At 38.9% G+C, this 17,275-nt stretch overlaps 1 protein-coding gene across 1 annotated transcript in view; it reads right to left on the reverse strand.

The window, feature by feature from the left end:
* The window catches only part of MAN1A1 (mannosidase alpha class 1A member 1), a 136,696-nt gene that overhangs the window by 18,007 nt on the left and 101,414 nt on the right, over nucleotides 1-17,275 (reverse strand). The window contains exons 6-8 of the mRNA XM_079299323.1: nucleotides 9,429-9,552; nucleotides 7,088-7,181; nucleotides 1,147-1,262 (exon numbers count right to left, since the gene is read on the reverse strand). Of these exons, the coding sequence (XP_079155449.1) occupies nucleotides 1,147-1,262; nucleotides 7,088-7,181; nucleotides 9,429-9,552 (334 nt within the window). The remainder of the gene's footprint in view (nucleotides 1-1,146; nucleotides 1,263-7,087; nucleotides 7,182-9,428; nucleotides 9,553-17,275) is intronic.

Raw genomic sequence — 17,275 nt, forward strand, 5'->3', positions numbered from 1 at the left:
CACTTGACTTTCCTCTCTAATGAAAAAAATGATGGTTGCAATAAACAACCATGATTGTTATTTTTTTTATGCCACCACTTTTTGTGTATGGGAAGTAAAAAGAGACTTATGACTTCCCTAGGGACAGTGTGTTTCCAGATATATGAGAGAATAAGCAGATATTGCTCAGCATCTCAAAGCCTTGTCTATAGAGGCACTGCAGATACACACAGTTAATAAGAGATAAAAGCCCTGGCCCTAGACAGCTTCCAGTCAAAACAGATGAAAGCATGGGGAAAATGAAAAGTAATATTATCCTCTTTTTTTAATATATATCTATATATATGAAAGCAAAGAACTGAGAAAATAGGTCATTTGCCCAGGACTAGAAGGAAAGCCTGTTAATATTAATTTAAATGGAATACTTCCCAAGTCTCAATCCAGTGTCACAAACTCATTACTTCTCCCAAAACAGCATATTAAGGAAATACAATAAATAACAAGGAAAAGTGCAGACCAGCAAGATCATACATAGAATACCATACAGAAATGCAAATATGAACAGTTCTGACTTCATAAAACTTTCTCATGTGTCCAGTTGGGCTGTTACACAGAAGATGACAAATATATGTACTCTTGTACCAAAAAGTAAATGTGAAACAACACCCCTATTTTAATTTCTGATTATCTACCATAACACATTGATCCATGTGTGAACCACATGTGTGTAAAACTAATTTTTAGTGCTGAAACACATGGGAAAATTTAACATAAGAGAGGAATTCCCTTCTGGATATAAAGGAAAAGGACAAGACTAATATATATCTAGAGAGGACTCAGAAAAAGAGTTGAATGTCTATTTGAGAGCTACTTGTAGATGCATTTTTGTTACTTATTTTATATTTTTCTCCTCCAGAGACAATTGACTATGTTGCAGTAAAAGAAAAAAAATAGTTATACTTCAAAATTCTCCCCTTTTCCACAGCATCTGTATTCCTCCAGCACTTCTATTTGAAGAAGTCTTTTTTAAAACAGAAACTATTTCTTTAAAAAAACACTCTCTGGTAGCAAATACATAAATCTCTCATATTGCCCTCAGAGCCTGTCTCTTTAGGACTATTATAGATTAGATTATTATGGAAAGGAAGATTTAAATGTCTTATTTACCTGAACAGCATCATAATACATTTTCTTGGCATCTTCATCTGTCTTGTCTGACATCAGCCATGCCTTGAGCAGATATTCATAAAAGCTATCCCCAAGGCCTCCAATGGAGACATGATCTTAATAGGGAAGAAAGAGATTGAACAGCAATTTCATCTTCAGCCAGGACAATAAAATACAATTACAGTTTGAATCAGTGTATTTAATGATCTATTTCTACAACATCTTTAATAAACATAAGTCTGGAACCTCAGGAAAAACTTTACAGGTATATACAGAGAATTATTTCTTTTCCTGCTATATTTTTAAATTAGCTGAAATGCTATAGTTATTTGATATCCACAATGTGCCACAGGAGATTGTGGCAAAGAAAAAACAATTTATATGTGTCCATTCTAATTCATGAAGTCTATTCCACACAAAACTGTGTCAAACTAAGTTGTTTTTATTATTATTATTATTCTAAAAAGGTAAAAAAGTAGAAAGTGCTCTCTGATTTGATAAAGGCTTTCCCTTATGTGCAGGCATTGCTCTTTTAGTCACTAACTTTCCATTTAAGTAACTTCATAAAAAAGGCTTTTAGCTCCTTACTGCAGAGTTGAATTTCAGGTTATTTAGTGGTATTTCAAAATGCTGAGCCATATGTTTCAAAATAATACTACATTTTTGAACATCTGACTGCTCTCAGAACTCAAAAGTGGTTTGGAAGGTAACTTTACCACATCTACAGTTGCTGTATTCTGCCCTGTGCTTACTATGTGAAACAATCTGGCACTACATATGCTGTGATTACTCAGTTGCACAATTCGGAACGTGACTCTGGAAACACCAACACCACACAAGCCAGACGTTCAACATCAGTTGCACCAGAGTTGGGAAATTCAGTGATGCTCTCAGCTGCTTGTACAAGATTGCACCCACTTACTTTCCAGGAACATAAAAGATTCTTAGCAAAATTTTGATGGGTTATCATGATTTCAGCCTAGATCCCCTAAATACATGAAATACTACAATTATATATGCATGTAAAGTGTTTTTCTAAGCTCCATTAAGTTAAGAAGAGTAGCTAGAGGTTTGCTTTTGAAACTTGATGCTGCCTGGTAATTTTAAGTGATTTAGCATTTATCAAGTCTTCAGTGAAAAATTTCCAAGTGCTTTACCAGGACTACTCATCTATTACTGTCAATTTACAGCAAAGGAAGGATCTGCTAATTCCACTCAAGAAATCCAGGATGGGAATGCCATTACACAGATCACACAGCAAGTCCCTGAGTCATACCACAAAATTCTGGCCATGAGAAAACAAACAAAACACCTGCATGGGATGATTCAGACTCATCAAGTGAGATGCAGAAGGGTTAGTAATAATGAGGTCACACTTCCTGACACCTAACTCTGATCTTAGCTTCAGAGTTATGCCTCCTGTTGGTAGCATGCAAAGGAACATAGAGAATTTATTTTTATACCCCTTTATATCCTCTCTCTCAATGGAAAGCCTCCTTTCACCTTCCAGACAAATTGCAAAGACATGCAAATGTAGAAGATAAGATACTTGTCTATTCAAACTCTATCAACAATGTCCTTTTCCTCCACTACCCTGTGACATACAAAAACATTTTAGTTTTCTGAATATATCCTATCCCTTTGCTTACCAAATATATTGTACCATCAAACCTGGGATTGAAATAGCTTTTTTTCCCCCTCTCCAACTTCTTTTGAATGAGATATATTTAAATTCTGGAAAGACTACACCATTTTAAAAATTAAATGTTCATGGTCCAAAAGGAGAAGAGGTTTCTTAAAACAATGGGAACATTTCCTGTGATCAAAAGCTGATCTTTGAACAGCAGCATTTAAATGACCTTTACAGTTTCCTAAATAAATTACCATAGAAACCTCTGACATTTGCAAACTAAATAGCACAAGCAGAGTTTCATCAATAATAAGCCCTGTTATTATATACATTATTGCAGTAGACAAATCCAATTGACGCATGCTGCAGCAAATCACTGTCAGTTTACTGTCAAAATAACAAGGGCTAAATGAATTTGCAGGAACAATGGCAGATATCCATCAGTGGCCTTCACAGCAACAGCACTGCTAGAGTAGAAACATTCTGAAACCACTGCTCCCTCTCCACTTTAAGTTTAGGAGAAAATATTTCTGTCTTGTACCAATTAAGGGTCTTGGTTGTTTGGTTTTTCCCTTCTGTTGTAATTAGCTGAAAACAGCCTAGAAAAGCAATCTCAAGTAACATATTTTTCAAGTCTCACATTCTGATCCTCTCTGTGGGGAAAAAATTAGTCAATCAGTGTTGGTGAATGAAGGTGACTGATATGAAAGAGATGTAACAAGATGGAACTTGTCTTTGCTGTTTCAGCATGCCAGGGACAGACCTGCATCAACATCTGTGCCCATCATTCACAGGCACAGCAAGCTATTTATTTGTCAACACTATTGAATGCTATTGGAAAACAAAGCTCATGTATGCTACAAATTTCTCTGTGCACACCAACAAAAACTGGCATTTTGTTGAATGAGGAGTGCTTAAGATACAATTATATTAAAAATGTGGAAATAACAAAGGCCATAAGTATTTTGACTGCTTTAAAATATGTAAAGCAGAGCCACTAACTGCCTCAGCCACTAGAAAGATCTGTTCTCATGAAGCATCAAAAAGCTGCTTCTGTAGCTAACAGAAGCCAAGAAAGGAGTTAACTGGATCTGTCTCACAGGTGCTGAGAGTGTCTCTAATTAAATCCAGTACCTACAGCTGTAGGAGCAACACTTCCAGGGGAGATTTTTATGCCTTGCAAAGCTGTGCTGAACCAACATGTGTTACAATTGGACACACCTCTCAGATCTGTAAAGGGATGTCAGGGTTTACACCAACATGCAGTCTGTGGTCATGCATGCTGAGCTGCCACTGGCCTTGTGGCACAGTGACCTGCAGGAAGCCTCACAGCATGGCAGACTGAGAAATGACAGGTGTACTTGTAATAAAGGGAAATGGCATGTGCCTCGATAGGAAAATACAACTGAGCAGCACAACCTTCTTGGACACCATCTTAACTCAGTGACACAAAGCTTTCAAAGACAGATTTTAATCAATAAAAATACAGAATGGGTTAGGTTAGAAGGGACCACAATGGATCATCTGGTCCAACCTCCCTGCACCAGCAGGGTTATCCTAGAGCACATGGCACAGGATTGTGTCCAGATAGTTCTTGAATATCTCCAGTGAAGGACACTTCATAACCTCTCCCAGGCAGAGGCAATTTGGTCCAGTGCTCTGCCACCTGCACAGAGTAGTTCTTCCTCATATTCAGGTAGAATTTTCTGTGAATCAGTTTCTTCCTGTTGCCTCTTTTCCTATTTCTTGGCAACCTGGAGAAGAGCCTGGTGTATTCTCTGACATCTTCTCTTCAGATATTTAAGAGACATTGATAAGGCTCCCTCTCAGTTTCCTCTTCTAAATGCTGAACCAGCCCAGCTCTCTCAGCCTTTCCTCAAAGGAGAGATGCTCCAGTTCCCAATCATCTTTGTCACCCTCTGATGCACCTGCTCCATCTGATAGACCTGGCTCTCATACTGAGGAGCCCAGAACCCCAGAATTTGACACAGCACATCAGCTGTGACCTCAACAGGTTTAGTAAAAAGGCAGCATCACCTCACTTGACCCGCTGGGAATGCTCTTCCTAACACAGCCCAGGATGCCATTGGCCTTCTTGGCCAAAAGGGTTCAAGGCCACCTGGCTGTCCACTGGGATGGCCAGGTCCTTTTCTGCAGAGCTGCTTTGAGCAGGCTGGCCTCCTGCATGTACAGGAGCTTGAGGTTATTGTTCCTCAGGTATAGGACCCTGCATCTGTCTTTGCTGAGTTTCAGGCAGTTCCTCTCTGCCCATCTCTCCAGCCTGTTGAGGTCCTGCTGAAGGGCTGCACAGCATTCATTCATCTATTCCAGTTTTGTGTCTTCAGAGAACTTGCAGAGGAGGCATCTCCCCTTCATCCAAGTAAGTGATGGACAATTTAAACAATACTAGGCCCAGAATTGACCTGTGGGTGCATCACCAGTGACTGGCTTCCAACCAGACCCCGTGGCACTGACTATGACCCTCTGGGATCAGCTGTTCAGCCAGTTCTCAATCCACCTCACTGTCCACTCATCCAGGACACACTTCCTTGGTTTGCCCATGAGAATGTTGGGACAGTGTCAAAAGCCCTGCTAAACTCGAGGTATCCACTGCTGCCCCCTCATCCACCCAGGCAGCTGCCACATCACAGAAGGCAATCAGGTTGGTCAAGCAGGATTTACCTTTAGTAAATGAGTGCAGACTACTCCTGATCCACTTCTTGCCATCCATATGGATAGAGATGGCCTCTAAAATGAGGGTCTCCATCACCTTTCCAGGGACTGAGGTGAGGTTGATGGGTCAGTAGTTCCCTGGGTCATTCTCCTTGCCCTTTTTGAAGACTGGGGTGACATTTTGTTTTTTCCAATCCTGAACTCCACAACTTTCGAAAGATGATCATGAGCAGCCTCACTATGGTTCCTCTCTCAGCATTCTTGGATGCGTCCCATTGGGTCCCATGGACTTGAGGATATAAAGTTTCCTAGATATTCTCTAACCTAATCCCTTGTGACCAAGGGAAGCTCTTCCTTCCAACATACCCATACCCTGGGTGACCCCTCTAATCTGTGTACAATCTCCTTTCCCCAGTCCTCAGATTCCAGGGCCTCATAACTATCGTATGAGGACACCTGGGAAAATGAGGTATATTGAGTGGAAATTCTCCCGCCAGCCTGAGCAGAAACTTGTTTCTGCTCCTCTCTGTCTTTAAGGTCGCCTATTTCTGGCTGGTGGAGAGTGGGTAGGAGATTCACTGCTTCTCATGAAGTGGGTGGTGGGTGCATTTGTCTGAGGCATGGTAGAGAGCCCCCACTTGTCTTTGCCTTTGTGAAATTTATCTATTCAGATTGTGTTCAGTCCCATAAGGAGTCCAGAACCTCACTTCGCCCTCAGCTACATCCTTAAAAACTCTTATATTAACAAACCTCTCCAGCCCTTTCCCTCTGCTGTGTTGCTCAACCACCTCACACACCGATAATCTACAGGATCAGCTAACCCAGACCAGCATATCTTGTTGTTTTGATTCAATAATATAAGGAGGAAAAAAAAGGAAGACACTGAATTGCATGAATAGGATGGTGGCAGACTGAACCTAAGCAGGCAAAATGAAAAAAGCAGTAAGGTCACTAGAATCATGATCCTGCACACTGTGCAGACTTTCAACATGTTGTGGAGATCAGAGAAAGCAATGTACAACAAGAAAAGGCTCAGTCATCAGGAAGGGGCTAAGGAATTCAAGTATTTTATAGTATTTTCCTTCTAATTTTGGTATCTCCAGTAATGGTTCCAAGGGGATTAATGCCATGACACATTTCTGTTTAGTGTGCTTCCTCAGTTGGTGGCATTACATTTCAACTGAAATCACAGCTGGTATTAACTGGAAAGACTTGTCTTATTACTCTTTTTTCCTTCAGTGGAGCCACATAACTTTGAAAATGTGGAATTTGATTCAGACAAGCTGATAATGTTTCCTTATACAGCTACTTCAGAGAGCACTTTAGATTTTTGAATAAGAGACTTCTGTAGTCCACAAATTCCTTTCCAAAGTCATACATATTCATACATTCCCCTGCTTCCACAAGTCATACTGAAAGCTCAGAAAAAGCATATTAAAATACAGCAAGTAAGATTATTATTTTTATATTTATAGTATTTTTACATTCTATAGAATCTCATATATAAAGTGAGTTTCTATCATTATAAATGTGTTTTTTTTTAATATAAAAAATACGTAACAGTGACTGAAAGAAGTCAATGACTAGAATGAGAATGCTGCTAGACAAGTCATAGTACCAAAGACTTCAGCTACTTACGCTGGCCCCACTGGCCACTGCTGGGGTTCAGGTAGTTGGGGTAAAGGCCCTCTGGTTTATCCAGTCGATTTAGAACTTTTCGGATATTCATTACCTAGTGGAAGGTACAAAACACTGAGAACTTATCCATTTCCCCCACAAAATACAGGAGTGTAAATATGCCTAAAATAACCCCCCGACTGTATTCAACACACACCCCCAAATACCTCTGTGCAATCATATCACTATTGAAAACACTGGTATTATCATGCAAACAAGTTCCTGAAAACCTCTGGAATTTCTGTGTTGATTGCCATGACACAACACAAGAGGAGCAAGCTCTGAAGTTCAGGATTTTCCAGGCAGAGTATTCCCCTTCTCCACAGGATCCTGAAATTCACTGAGGCTCTTTGCCTTAACTAAGCTCAGCTACATCAGCACTTATATTCCTTGTATACCTAAATCAAAAATGCTATTAAATACTAAGGCTATCACCTGGTTCAGACGGGGAAGTGCACTGTAAAGGGGGTTTGCCTGGGAAGGAGAGCATGGCTGGAAGTGACTGAGCTTTATCCAAGCAGCTTGGCCAGCAGCAGGGACACAGGCAGCCCCGAGCGCTCCACCAGCACTGCTAAGGAGCTCACTACAAATGAGATGCCCGGGGAAACAATTACAGTCCAGATGCTCAGCAGCTGGAGCCATCCAGCAGCACAATCCACTGCAGAGCACATGAAATGAGTTACACTGAATTGTAGCATTTGCAGAAAAAACAAATGTAGCAGCTTGGAAGAATGAGGAACCTGAGCACTGCAGGCCAGAAACTGTAACAAAAAGGTACTGACAGCTTCATTATAAACTCCGGAGTGCCTAGAGACCCAGTGAAGTAGCTACTGAAAAAGAAGAAAATTAACTTATACCCAGCTCCAGAAGGATTTCTGTTGTGGTATGCAAACTGCCTCCTGCATCTTGACACTACTCATTGCCCAAATGCAGTTGCAATGAGTCCTAGACCTCAATTAATGAGTTCTTCTATGAATACCTCCATGCAAAGCTTATTCCAGTGTTTCTCCTTCTTTATCAAGTGTACCAGCCCTGGAATGGTTTGCCTCCGAGGGCTTTGGAATTGCAATCTCTAAAGGGTTTTAAGAACAGCTTACATAAACAGATTTCCAGCATTCTGCAGCTAGAGCATGATTCCACTGTGTAGGAGAACCATAGGCTAGGATTTTTAAGATATGTACTTTCATTGTCCCTTAGTAGAACAGATGTTATGCATTAAATTACCATAAATGCCACAAGATAATTAACTTACGTTGTCAATTTGTTTCTGGCTATTCCTCAGTGCTGCCACCCCCTACCCATCCACTCCCTCTCCACAGTTCAAATTTAAGAGATGTCCTTAAATTAACCCCTAAATACATGAAAATTGCTGGGAGTTTCCTTTACGAAATTTATTCAAATTCTGACAATGGTACTGCAGCAAAACCACTCAGTCCTTACCCAATAATAATTTTAGATTTGACTATTGCTTTTAGACCTACTGCTAAACATTTGGAGTCTCATGAATAATGAGATTATTAAGTTGATAATATCAGCTTTAGGTAACATGGGGCAGTTGCAACAAGAATACAAAATCAAAAAAAATGTATGCTTTAATTAGGAAATAAAAAGAAGATAAATTATAAAGTATATTATAAAAAACAGGACTTGCTGACTATTAGTATGTCAAAAAGCAAAGCAAAATTGTTCAGGTGGGAATTGAAAGAAGAAGGCATTCTTTCCATAGCTCATGTATATAAAAAGTATCCAGAAGACAATGTTATCAAATTTTGGAAGAATTAGTATGCAGAACAACTGTTTTGTCTAAGGATGTGATTTTTTTTCTTTCCCCAAAGAGAGTTCAAAGTATATTTCTTAGAGGTCAGTGCAATGGAAGGACTTTCTGACCTCACTGAGAGCAGTGATATTAGACAGCACTTTGAAGAGTAAACTCGTTGAAAATCACCATGATGCTTTGTTTTTCTAGACATCAGCTACTATCCCAAATATAATGTCAGGTTTTGTTTACACCCCATTAAGTAAGGAACTGAAGAAAGCTGTACAGTCTGATTGCTTAATGTGATACTAATTTAGCAGATAAACAGACATTAAATGTTTTATGGGGCCAAGAACATACAAGAACATACATCAGAATAATTTTGGAAGAGAATCTTGACTTTTTAATATAAAAGCATGCCTAGATGATTAGGAAAAATGTGACAAATGCTTACAACTGAGGTAATTCCAAATCTCTCCCCATTCATACTGGTCTCTGAATATATGATTTATCTTTTACAACCTGATTTTGATGGAGCAGTCTAACCTTTTCAGCAAAGACAGGGTTTCCAGACAGGTGGCTCAAATGTACAAACTCCAGATGCAAAGTCCCAAATTCTGCCAAAATGCTGCTTCCACCAGAGGCCCATGGCCAATTTCGACCGATTCCACTAAGATGAGGGGAAGAGAAAGACAGAAAATAATCATGAGCATCTCTAAGGCAATGCTAATAAAATGTAATGGGCAGTAGCTATACTGTTATCATGAGAAAATAATTAATCTAAAATGTACTTAATATGTATGTAAGGAGCCATGCTTCAGCAGCCTGCTATGATTTCACCACAGGACCTTGAATTACTTCAGTCCAGCTCTGCTTAGGCTTTACAGTTGATTCTTGCAATAACCCAGTCTTTTAGCTCACAAATAGCTCCATTACACTTATCACTGTAAGAGTGTTTCCCTGCAGTATATCATGTTTAAAGACATGACAAAAAAAACCACTGAGTATAAGAAAGCATTCTCATATTTCACATTTTCCCATGTACTTAACACAACACTCTCCAATTCCAATTCTAATTTCTACAGTGCAATTATTTATTAACATAAACTAATGTATATATACAGAATAGGCTTTAAGTTAAAAGTATTGCATGGAGCATAACCTTCTTAATACATGAGACTTTAACAGGGTAGGATAAGTATGTATTTTCCCTGGACACTCCTAGCAGGATGAGAAACTTCAGCTTTAATTACGACCTAAAGATACTTCACACCAAAATTAATCTTAGGATTTGTGTTGAGAATAGAGAAAAGCACATTTATTGCAAAATCCCCACTAGAAACTAATGCTGGTTGAGACTCAGGATGGCAAGCCTACTAAAGTTTCATTACAAAAAGGTGGGTTTTTTTTTTTTCCCTTTGAGATTTCTAGCAGCAATATTCAGAAAAACACCCCTGAAATTAAAGAAAAACTTTAATTTAATAGCCAATGTTCCAGAGCATGTAGGTGAATAATGACATATTAGATTGACATGTTATTGGGATGAATGTTACATATAAGCACACTTATTAGGTACTGGAATGTCTTCCACATTTCCAAGCCCTAAGCAGCATTAACATAATTTATAAATAAAATCTTAATTTTGCTTTTACACACAAGCAGCCCCTACAGTCATCAAGTAGCAGTTGCACAACCATGAAAATATGATATTCTTCCTGAGTTAAAATGTGACTCAAAACACCCAAAACCAGCAAAAAACCCAATAAATCATGATGGAAGTTCTCAGATACATTAAAATATCAAAAAATCATCTGTAACTGAAGTTTAACCAATATATGGAAACTAAGACTCCATTAAGTCAATATACCTGCTAACTATATTAACAGGGCATTTTGGGCCTTGTGCCAGACACTCAAAATAAAACCAAATCTTTACACTTTCAAAGCTAGGAAAAGGCACAGAGAGCACAAAGGAAAGAGATCTGATGAGGTTCCCCTGGTTGACCATAAAGATGCAAGAGGCTGGGACACATGTGAGTCCTCTGATGTAAATAACTGCCCAAAAAGTGTTTCTAATCTTCACAGCTGCAGACCAAAATTGATGACACAATGAAATAAGGGTACTGCAAAGATGCACACAATCCCAATTTTATATGGTATTTGTGTGACTGAAACAGAACACAAATTTTAGGGTATTAGAGTACTTTTTACAGAGTGAAGAAGCCACACCTGGCTTACAAGTTGTCTGCACTTCAATCTACTGTTGCTTGGAATTTTATTGAATGGTAATGTAAAAGCATCAGATATTACAGAAAATAGGATCAAGGTGAGTACTGCAGACAACATGTCTGGAAAACTCTTCTCTGCAGTCTGAAGAAATTACACACTGGTTATTCATGCAAGAACAGACCCCATCTCTGGTATATGCTATGTCAAGTTCTAAATGCTGACTTCCAGATGAAAATATTTTATCACCCAGATTAAAAGAGATGATGTAAAGAAGAAAAAAAAATCCCTCAGAATTTCATAAAGCTAACATGTGGTGGTACAAATGGAAAAACTACACGTGCTTTTTTCTACCAAGTTTCTCAATCAATCTCAAAGTGAAAACATCGAGCTGTTCCTGCAGCAAGGCATCAACCAAAATTGACAGAAAATGTAATAGAGTTCCTACTTGCACTCTACTCCAGTGTCTGCTGATATCAATACAACCTGCCAGTACACTTTGATGTAGTGTGTTTTGTTAACAAGGAAAGTTTCCAAACACAGCTGTCAAAAGGTTTCATCATGCAGCAGTGTGTTTTGCCATGAGTAGAAGATCCCTCTTGTTTAAGATGATTTGAAAATTATAAAGTTGCATTCTTTACTCTTAATGCAAAAAATAAGTAGATAAAGACATCTATGCTACATCATATGTATTATTTAATGTAGCTTTCATTTTTTTCAGTTGGCTCAGGTGGCTAGGAAAAAAAGCATCAACCTACTTCTGGTAAATTTGGAAAATAACAAGGCTGTGTGTTGGTTTAGCCTCAGATTTGAGCTCTGTCACTGAAAAGGTAAGACCCAAGATTTGCCTTCAGTCCCTCAACTATTTTTCATACAACCTTCAGCTATGGATGTCTGGGATTTTCTCATGTTATAGAATGGTCTGGGTTGAAAAGAAAGGGACATAAAAATCATATGGTTCCAACTCACCTGCCACGGGCAGGGCTACCTTTCACAGGTTTCTCAAAGCCCTGTCCCACCTGGCCTTGAACACTTCATGCCACAGCTTCTCTGGGTAGCTGATTCCATTGTCTCCCCATCCTCACATTAAAAAAAATAAATATTCCTGTTATCTAATCTAAACTAATCTCTTTCAGTTTGAAGCCATTCTCCCTTGTCCTGTCACTACCTGCCCTTGACAAAAGTCTCTCTCAGCTCTCTTGCAGACCTCTTTAGGTACTGAAAGGCTGCTGTGAGGTCTCTCCAAACACTTCTCCAGGCTGAACAGCCCAATTCTCTCAGCCTGTCTTCACAGGAGGAGTGCTCCAGCCCTCTGATCATCTTCAGGGGATATATTTCAACTTTGGAAGCAATGGAACAGGTAAGTTTTCTCTATTCCCTCACACTAATTGGAACAGCCACAGTACTGCTTCTGATTCCATTTAACTCCATCCTTATTTTATGATGATAGTCCAGTATGCACTATGCTGACAGTCAGCTCCTGAAGAGAGAGCAGGAAATACTCAACAAAGCTTTCAGCATATAGAATGTGAGAGATTTCACACGCAGATCATTTTTGATTGGGAAAGTAGACTTTTACTTTTGTTTAACACTATCTTGGCTTAAAAAAAAAAAGGGGGGGAACAAATCCAGTGCTCTTTTGTCAGCCCTGCCCTCTCCACCCTCCAAATCCTAAATATTGTATACTTTTAAACAAAACAGAACTTTGAAAAGAGAGAACATGAACAGAGCAAAGTAAATGGAAAAAGATGCCTTTTTCTTCTCTATCAGGGATTATAAACATAGAGTACATTTATAAATTACTTGAGGTGCCCTAGAAAACAACATGCAATAAATAAATCTAATAGCTCATTAAATCTTAATAACTGTGCATAGTAAAGTACTGATTTCTGCCCATGCATGAGATAACATAACCAGTGCTCCCAACTCAGACATTTTTCAAACTCTTCACCATTACCGTTATCAGGGTGAACAAAAACTTCTGCAAAGTTAAAAAAAGAGCAATGCTAAGTACCTACTTACTCTTCAGCCACAAAGTCAATGCTGGATATGGCATTACTTTTCAGTTATAAAGTTATGCACTGGCTTCCTGGGTAAACATGGGTTTCTGGTGAAAGGTTTTATTTCTACTCCCAAGTTTTGGCAAACCTACATAATGTTGCAAATTCCTACAAGATTTTTTTCTGGGGGTGCCCATTATTCAAGGCAAGAAACAACAGCAGCAATCTGAACCCAAAGAATGATCAGGGCATTAGGGGGATTCTCAAAAGGTGGTTTATGACTCTGTGCCAAACTTATGGGCAGATCACTGTTCCCAATCAAAGCAAAATCTGTAAAGCAACGAAAACTTTTTTGCATCTTATTTTCACTCAGTTTAATAGCTTAATGACACAAATGTCTTGTAAGCTGACAAATGCAGTTTTTAGAAAGAGAGGGAGGACAGCAAAGGGGGCCAGGTATGTTACTTTTTATATTAGTTGCATTCCTTTGACTTGCTTTTTTTTGTAATTTACTTTGCCACTGAATTTTTCAGTATTTCTTATGTTGATACTGGTACAACCTGTACTAAGTGTCAGCCATGTACTGACACCAGATTTAGAAACAAGACTCCTACTATACACTTCAAGAAGGAAAGAGGGAAGGAAACTCACTACTCAAACTGCTTTGAAGATCAAGACAAGTACTAAAATAATTTCAGTTTATAGGACACTATTTTAACCTATCTCAAATCACTGTGTCTACAATTGTATATTTTACATTGCATAAAACACACACAAAATTTTTGTAACATATTCTTAGAACTTTAGGACTTATAATAACTTTTATTATGTAAGTAAGATAAATTCAAAGTAAGGACTGATCATAGAAGTATAATATTTTGGTGTACAATATTTCTCACTGATTTTATAAATTTTGTTTCTGAACACTGAGTGCCACAGAATCTGAAAACTGGTGTTTGTAATTCTAGAGTTATTCATTCTTGGGAAACATGAGCCTGGTTGACCTGGGCTGCTGGTAACTCAATTCAGAATTTTTCCATCAAACCATTGTTGGTCCATCTGTACATAAGAACAGAAAGTATGAGATCACTAAGTCTTCTAAAATGTACAGTGTACCAAGAAAGGAAATATAAATATTCAAAGGTTGCTTTTTTTAAAATTACTGAAATTCAGTAAAAAGAGTTTTAAAAAATTATACTACATCCCTATAATGTATAAAGCAGCTGCTAATTTTCAACTGAAAGAAAAAGCAAATCCTCAGGGAAACTGCACAAATACTTCAAAGGGTCAAAATACTTATCAAAATTCTTGTCATCAGCAAGCAGAACTGTTTGTCTCTGCAGACAACTTGTTTATTATGCCCCAGCCTTTCCTGGAGGATGCCAGGACAACTCCACAAGCTGGAGGCAGAGCAAGAAGTCAGAACTTCAACCTTTAATGCAAAATGCACCAGCACAACAGGACAGTCAGTATCTGCAGACTTAAGGCAGTAAAAAGGTGACAGGCTAGAATTAAAGAGACACACGGCAAAAATGTGAAGTGTCCAAGTACCACTGTTCAGAAAGGTTTTAGAATTAAATATGAAAATAAGTCTCATAAGCCGCTTTGGACTTTACTAATGCTGGTTTTTTTTCTGTAAGAAACTCCCCTGTGATTTTGGGTGAAATGAAAAATGCTATGACAGAGAAATCCCTGAGAATTCAATCCCATTGAAATTCACCAGAGCTGGAGCACGATGCTGAGGGACCAAGGAGGATCTGCCTGGAAAACACAGCTTGTGACTGGAATTGGTTAGGCTTAATCCTGTTTTAAGAGGATTTCTGCAGGAACAGAGTGCTGCCCAGCCCAGTCCTCAGAACTGGCTTATGTCCCTGCACACCACCAGCTGTCACTCAGACACCCAGGAGAGAGAGACACCTTCCCAAATGGAGGTTGAGAAACAGGCAGAGGGTGCTGCAATGGACACACAAACTTTCCTGCAGCTTTCCCTTCCCAGCACCCCAGGATACACTCCATGTTTCTCCTTGAGACTCAACCCCCAAGCAGACAGGCCTTGAAAACAGAAGTAATATAGAATTATCAGGGTTTTTTTGTCAAAGAAAACCATGTATCATCCCCCACTTTTCCCCCCAAAGGAAGCTTGTGGTCCCCAGACAATTTTGAAAGCATAACATGATTGCTTTTCCATGTTTTAGTCTTAAAATTATGACCACATGCCATTTGGCTGTGCAGCTGAAACCCCACACTGTAATTCAGCAGATGTTCTGTGTACCAGCTACAGGTCTGACCATGGGAGAAGGTGGGGAAATGTGAGAGCACTGCAACTCCAGCAAGGGTACTCACAGAAATTAATCTCTTTGGGGCTCCCCTGATAATAGGTACAGGGAGATAACAGAATTAAATCACTTCAGAGAGGAGATTAAACTGAAGATGGAGTCTTTCTTGTTACAGAATAAGCCCACGGAGACCAGTCTCCTACAGTTACCCCTTGCCAGGTGCCCAAATCTTAAAATTTCAATTAGCTTCACAGGTACCAGATGGATTTTTTAACTCACTACAGGCTAATATACATAACAAAAGGGAGGACTGGAGATAAACACTCTGTAATGTTATATTTTAAATCATTGATTACATAAAAAGATGTTTCCTAGCTCACAATCTAGCTTTAATGATTTTTTTAGGAACTAGATGATTTTTAAGGTCTGTTCCAAACAAAACCATTCTACAATTTTATATTTCAATCCAGCTAGAACAATCTTCAAGGACACAGTCCATTTTGGCAGAATTGCTCATTATTTAATTGATATCCCTTCCAACTTGACCCATACTGTGATCCCCTAGGAAAGGGAGACAAATGGCAGCCAAAGGATGATTCTCAGAGGCCATTTTCACAGAGTATCTAATGTTTCATGCATTATTTAGGATTGCCACATCTGAAAATGCTTTCATAAGAATAACTTTTTGGATTGCTCTGAATGGAACTATTTGTCAGTGTGTCACAAAAAAAGAAAGAAGAGTGGCTTCTTCTCTTCCCAGAAACCAATGCTGATCATTAGACACACATTTCTTCCTAATAACTTGCTGAGGGGCTAAATCCAATACCACAGACCACACTGGGGGAGTTAAAGGATGATCTGCTGATAATACTTCTTAGAAGAGGTTCCCTTCAAACTCCTGTGCTACATCTTTCTTCTTTTATTACTGCAGCTAACTAAGAATGCTAATAAATTATGCTGTATGACTTGTGTTTTAATTGGATTTTAAAGCAAAATTAAAAACAAACTCAACTATGAAGCACACAGGCAATGCTTGCTTAAAGATTCAATCACTCTATTTGATAAATTAAATGCTGAAAAGATTTTTTTTATTTACTTCTTTACTTTTGAATTTAGTTCTTTATCCCCCATCCCCAAAAGTACAATGTCTTCACAAGCACTGAAACTGATGATTTATTTGTTAATGCTTCAAAGATATTTAACGTGTTTTTGTTCTCCCTGTAAGTAGCAAATCATCCTTGCCTTGTTTGAGAGTATAAAGAAAGGTGCAGAAATGCCAAATTTGCACACACCACTGGCACTCAACTTTTCCACCCAAATCTTGTGGTGGGAGCTGCCAGGGCAGGATCTAAATGGGGAACCTGTGACAGGACTAGCACAGTAACTGTGTTATTTCTAGCCCCAGCAGCAAGTGTGAATATCTTCCTATCCAACTTCCAGTAAATGACAGCTAGATTTTTGCAGGCTTAAGTGGTCCCAGAATCACTCAAGGCATCTAGACTTTTGCTGGAGCTCTGACTTTTCCACAGTATCCCTTCTCTGAGACAGGAAAATGATTATAATCTGGTCTACCACCTCTCATTCACTGTCTTGACAGCTGGAGACAGCTGAAAAAGAAACTGAAAATCAGCTAGCTAGCCTGCAGGGTAGTTTTTGACATCTGTTTTATTCCTCTTTGAAGGAGGACTGTGTAGGCAAATTCTAGCAGCTGGTTAGTTTTTCAGATAGTAAATGTGTTAACCACTGCCCTTGCCTGACCACTGGCAGCTTCCTGCTCAGCCCAGCTGCCCTCTCTGAAACTGAATATCAGCTCTTACCTGGAGAGATGATCTTTAGGGGTGCTGACTTACTAGGAGAGGGCAGACAGTGAATTAGTACCATCAGCAACCTCA

This window comes from Erithacus rubecula (genome assembly GCF_903797595.1).
Source record: "Erithacus rubecula genome assembly, chromosome: 2".
NCBI lineage: Eukaryota > Metazoa > Chordata > Aves > Passeriformes > Muscicapidae > Erithacus > Erithacus rubecula.